At 42.4% G+C, this 6,214-nt stretch overlaps 1 protein-coding gene across 1 annotated transcript; it reads right to left on the reverse strand.

Annotated features, from left to right (window-relative positions):
* Positions 1-201: 201 nt before the first annotated feature.
* Positions 202-4,840, reverse strand: fibinb (fin bud initiation factor b). The gene is made up of 2 exons (XM_062394753.1): positions 4,417-4,840; positions 202-4,302 (listed from the first exon to the last, which is right to left on the reverse strand). Exon 2 carries the CDS (start codon positions 4,270-4,272, stop codon positions 3,652-3,654), a length of 621 nt encoding a protein of 206 aa, XP_062250737.1. The 5' UTR covers positions 4,273-4,302; positions 4,417-4,840; the 3' UTR covers positions 202-3,651.
* Positions 4,841-6,214: the final 1,374 nt, after the last annotated feature.

Genomic DNA, 6,214 nt, shown 5'->3' on the forward strand with positions numbered 1-6,214 from the left:
GAATGTCTGATATGTGCTGTGTTTAACTTCATAATATTTTCCTGTTTCATGAACTGATGATATTTCTCTGATTTGAATTCCCTATTTTTCATGTGTGTTCAGCACATCAACAATGTTCTATGTAAACAAAAAGTAAGAATCAGACCTATAACATATCAACCAAATTGAAAAATTTAAAATGATTTTGCTTCAACACTGAACTTGAAACACAAACCTCTTTATTTGAGAAGACACGACTCAATCTGCTCCGACTGTTTAACACTGACGTGCACGAGTGCTGCCTGCAGTCTCACCCATCACACACATCTTAGGTCAACAAGGATAGATACTATACGCTGCTCCATTTCAAATCTTTATATAAACAATGAATACATATCAAGATGCTCTGTTATAAAGATATTAGCACTCACAGTATTTACTTACTTAAAATAACACACTGTACATTTGACAAGATTACACAGCCTGTGCAGCACAGCACAGTAAAGGCCTCGCATTTTAAATCCCGTCACAACTTTTTAGCACCTTAACAGCAAAAGAACTAAAATACAGATAGGTGTCCACTTGTAAACAGTCTTTTATCACTTCTGAAACATTCACTTGGCGGATCAGCGATTAATAGTTGCTCATTTAGAGGAGCTGTAACTAGAGATAGTTTATTTAAGGGTCAGAATTAAAACATAAACACATGCTATTCAGTATAGAATATAGACACTGCCACATAAACAGTCCCATAAACATGACATCGTCCTCTTGTGAAGCAAATAAATCTCTGCTAACATCACCCTGTTTTTTGAACTCACACACACACACACACACACACAGACACACAAACATGTTACAGATGAATTCAATGCACAAAAATTGCCATTGTTATACCAGTTGAAACAAGGATGACATTTACATGACAGGTTTCTTTAGCATACTGGGGAAATGTGATTCTCATTTGTTCCCAGCCATCTTTAGTGTGGTGATGTAACTACCACTGTGTGTGTTTATGGTTCGTTGGGTGTGTTATTATTACTGACACTGGCCACAAGTCACGATGGTCTCGATAGACTGTCACATGATTTATTTGTTTTTACTGTGATGTTGAAAGAAAGTGACATTTTTTATGTTATATACTGTTCAGACTCTTTTAAAGGGTCAGTTCACTCAATAAACTGTTTTCTGACCGTGTTTGAATTTACTAGATTCTGAGATATCCCTCTGAGATTTCTCACTCACATCATAAAAATAATATAATAATATAACACAACATATAAACTTGTTTGATCTCTTCACAACGACACCAGAGAATTTCAGAAATGTATCGTTGGGGTTGAGCTGGGCTTGTTTTCTCTAAATGCTGTTTATTTTTCTTTATTCGATATTTTGCAGTTTGTTTCTGGACAGAGAGGATTCATTTTTCCATGTAATTATTGAATGCAGAGGGCACAACAAACAAAATGTGATTCACCTTCATTGTTCTGGCTCGAGAACAGACATTTTAAACTCTTCGAGGGCCCTAGGCTAGAATGAGCTCATGCTCTCAGCATGTATACACTGGGGCCCGTGTGTTCCAATCAGGCTTTAAGGAAGACTATACATGGAGCTTCATTATATGACCAGAAAGCAATACTCCTCGTACGGTGGAAAAAATCTGTTGTGGGAAGTTGATTGAACCCGGCTGCCCGGCTGCTAATCCAGCTCTGGAAGCGGATCCCTCTCAAGATCTGGGTAAATACATAGTTTGTTGATTTTTGAAGTAAAAAAACAGTGAACACAGCCCCTTCTCCAAACAGACGTGAAATATGCGCCTTTCTTCTAAACCTGATGAACTCGTTAGATTTCATGAACTCATGTTGTGGGATATGTGTGAAAAGTTAGTCTAACTCTTTTTTTTTGGCAGATATCACAGAAAAGCCTTTTGCAGCCAGATTAGAGTCTTTCAAGTCTTGATTAAAGAAATTTCCTTCATTGCAGATAACGTCAAAATCTGCTGCACACACAGCAAGGTTCATATCAAGTTATTCATGATGTATTTCAGTTTCCTAAATGACTCATTTACGTTCAGAATTTGCTGACATTTACTGGAATCTATTTCTTTCCCGCAATGTTTCGTGTGTCAGTTGCTGCCGCACAACCCCCAAGTATAGTATTTCCACCCCCTATGTTAAACAGCTGGCAAAGTGTGAGTTACTAATGGTGCGTTCAATTTGAATTGGGAAGTCAATCTTTCAGAGTTCCCAGAATGACATTTTAACTGGAATGACCCCTGAAGTCGGATTTCCAACTCGGGAAATCCAAACAACCCCGGCCGTCGACCTGCTTTTTAGGTGAACTGACATTTGAAGCTTTGACTTTAAAAAACCCTGATGTGAATTTTCAACCTTGCCTCCAGCAAACGGTCTCAGTCAACCATAAAACTTAGAATAGAAAAAAAATGAAATACAGTGAGGTTTCATTTTACAGGCGTATATCCCAGTTTATTTCCAAATGATCTCCTTAGAACTTTCCTGGAAGGAGCCTTGCCATTTAATAAATCATTATATTACTTTTGCATGGAAATTCATCTGGAAGTAAATAATAGGCTCAGCACAATAGAACAGACTAAAATAAAGCTACTGTAGCTCTCTTGTTTTCCTGGAACCGGTACAAAACTGCAGAATTCTTTCCAGAAAATGTTCAATACATTTGTAAAGGATTTAGGCCACTTTAGGCAATAATGCGGCACTTCTGTTCGTCTTGTAGCCTGAACAAAATGAAAGTGAGCCTAAAGTGCAACCGAGTAAAACAACGAATGTCGCCAAAATCTACCAAAAACAAATATGGGCTTTGTCTTGCTAACACCCGGGGATCTAGGCAATATGTGTTCTGACTACGAGAGGTGAATACGGCCCAAATAGGACACAACTAATGTGGGTCAGCCTTGTTTCGCGATGGCTCACTTGTGGCCTGGATCTGGCAAACAGGAGCAGACCGCCCAAGAACCATCATTCCACGCATGTTTGGGCCTGATGACAGCGTGGGCTAAATCTGGGCCAAAACAAATTTGCACTACGGGAAAGGACCTTTCAAATAAACTACGATAAACTCTGTTAGGAAACTTTTTTCAGAACTTCATGATCTCGTTCTTCTTGCTGTGGCTGAGGATGATGAGGGACACTGTTAGCGACATCTGGACTAAAACTATTTGACTCAAAGGGAATTAATGTGTAATATAAACTACAATAAAGTTTGTTAGGAAACTTTATTCAGAACCTCAAGTTGTCCTTCTAATGCCATTGTTGCGGATGATTGCGGGCAACGTGGGCCAAATCCGGGCCAACACAATTTAGCTATTTGAGAAAGAACCGACGATAAAGTATGCTAGGAGACTTCAGAACTTCATGTACTCGTTCTTCGGTCTGATCGGTGTCATGCCATGGTTGCTGGTGATCGGCAACAGCGTGGGCCAAATCGGGGCCAAAACTGATGTGTAAAATAAACTACGATAAACTATGCTAGGAACTTTTTTCACAACTTCATGTTCTCTTTCTATGGGCTATATAGTCGTCCGGTGGCGACGGATGGTCAGGGACCGCCTGGGCCAAATCCGGGCCAACACAATTTAGCTATTTGAGAAATAACTTTTAAAGTAACCTACAATGAAGTCAATTGTTTGGACTTTTCTCAGAACTTCATGTACTCGTTCTTCAGTCTGCTCAGCCTCGTCCCGTGGCTGCGGATGATGAGGGACAGCAGCTCGTGCTTGTCCCTCAGCCCCAGGGAGACGTCCAGCGTGTCCTTCAGCACGTCGCGCGTGTGCACCATCATGCTGAGGAAGTCGTCGTTGAGCCGGTGCTCCTCGCGCAGCTCGCTCTCCTGGCTCTGCTTGAACTTCACCTCCAGCTCCAGCAGGGACTTCTCGGAGTTCGTGAACGCCTCGCCGATCTGCGCCGTCTCCCTGCGCAGGTACCTCCCGTAGCTGTCCTCCCCGTCCAGGTCGTAGGAGATGCTCTTCCCGATGCCCTCCAGCACGCGCGCCGCGTCCTCGATCTGCCGCTTCACGATGGTGAAGTCGTCGCGGATCATCGCGTCCTGGTCCTGGTCGACGCCGCACTTGCGCTCGTCGGTCATCTTGAAGAGCATCTGGCACTTCTCCGGGTCGTCGTTGTCCTCGTAGTCCCCGTCCGGCACGAAGTAGTGATGGAAGGTGCCGTTGGACATCTCCGGCTGCAGCGGTCCGAGGTACGAGGCGGCGCACATCGTCCACAGCAGCCCGGCGCACAGGAGCCAGTGGAGAGGAGCCATGGCGCGTCCGCGTGTGGTCCAACAAACACACTGGTTGTTTAAAAATGTAAATAAAAAAGAAAAAGTTTAAACGTCAACCTCGAGCCTCTATTTCACTATTTCACTATTTAACTCCAGCGCGGCGGAGAAACCCAAACATCTCACCCGGGTTTAAACCTCCACAAGTGCGCAGTTAGTTTCCTCCTCCAAGTGTCCTCTTCCTCCTCCCGGATTAAAAAACAACCTCTCTCCTCTTCCTCTTCCTCTTCGTCTTCTTCTTCACTCCAGGCTGCCAGCTCCCATCGCTGCCTGTCGTCCTCTGTGTGTGTGCGCGGGGACCCGAGCGGTTGTTCTCCTCCTGACTTGTCTCGGTGCCTCGAACGCAACATCTGGATGTCTCAAGTGCCTCTCTGGGCTTTTTGTCTAATAATAATACCCCAGTGCTGCTCTCGGGTTACAGCCCCTCCGCCACTGACAGGGCTGCATTCAGTCTGCACCGGGGGCCAGCAGCTGCTAAAGTCTGCACCCGCACCAGGGACAATCACTTTGGGTCAATGCACAAGTTCAAAAAAAGTTTTATTAGACCGTTTAGACATAAGTATAACCGCTTATCTAAGGCCTGGAATACAATAAAAAACACAAAAGTCCTGTAATTATCCTACATTTATAGAATATGAGGACATGTGGCAGAAACACGGATTCAATTGGACGAAGTATCTCTTGTAGTATTGTTGTAGATTACAAGTTCAAAAAGTTATATAAGACGATCGAGGAATAAGTATAACCACTTGTTATTTTACCTGAAATACAATCCAACTCAAAAGTCCTGTAATTATCCTACATTTATAGAATATGAGGACATGTGGCAGAAACGTGGATTCAATTGGACGAAGTATCTCTTGTAGTATTGTTGTAGAATATTGCATCAGGTTATTAGAGTAGAACTTACAGTGGTGCTTAGGCACAACATATTCAAAAACTTATATAAGACGATTGAGGAGACGTAACCACTTTACCTGAAATACAATCCAACTCAAAAGTCCTGTGATGAGTAGCCTTCATTTATTAAACTTAAATGTACTACTGTGGTACTGTAGGTTATTAGATCATTTGTACATTATATATTTTTTAATTATACTTGCCTGAGGTGGAGTTAACCTGCTATAAATTGAAATGCTGCTTAGGAATTGTTGATAACAGTCTAATTTATAGAGATATTATTCTTGTACGGTTCTTACGGCCTTTTTGTCTAACAACACATTTCACAAGAGATGGGAGATTCTGGTCCATGTTGACATAACTGCATCATTCACCTCCACACCACAGAGCTTCTATTGGATTCAGCTCTATAGCAACTGAAGGTAACATATAGAATTTCATTCTTTTAAATCGTTTTGTTCTTGCTGTTGATCAGCATTTTACCCTGAAGGGATACCAAAGTGAGACTTATCATTATCTAATAATAGGCTCGACCATAATGCCTGTCTGGCCTTTGTTGCTGGTAGCACGTGTAATTCCGGAGGTGTAAACACATGTTCACTTCAGACTGACCACCTGTTTTCAGTCACCGCCTGGCATCAAATGACAGGGCGAGTTTATTTCAAGGAGAAGGAAAGACTCCACGTGATCGTCCCCTGTTGAGTAAAAGGAGCCGAGCAGCTTGGCTAGACCTTCAAATCGTAGGTGAGGAGTTTTGAATTGAAATGTTATATTTCACAAACTAACACAGGGATTGATCTAATCTGCTGAACCCACAGTTCCCCTCAAAGCGAGCGTGTCTTTCCAGTGGAAACAGCAGACGTGACGTCCAGCACCCACCTCCGAGGAGACCTGCTCTCATTTTTCCACTGCATGAGCGATCTTCAGGGTTCTGACCTACATAAATAAATCTTGAGCAGAGTATATTTTTTTAAGCGGTCAACACACAGTTAAAAACAGATTTATTATCAGATTTATCGACCAA

This window comes from Platichthys flesus, chromosome 1, assembly GCF_949316205.1.
Source record: "Platichthys flesus chromosome 1, fPlaFle2.1, whole genome shotgun sequence".
Lineage (NCBI taxonomy): Eukaryota > Metazoa > Chordata > Actinopteri > Pleuronectiformes > Pleuronectidae > Platichthys > Platichthys flesus.

What these genes read in the sequence shown, in the direction of transcription:
- fibinb (XM_062394753.1), bottom strand. Translation starts at nt 4,272, where the DNA reads ATGGCTCCTCTCCACTGGCTCCTGTGCGCCGGGCTGCTGTGGACGATG.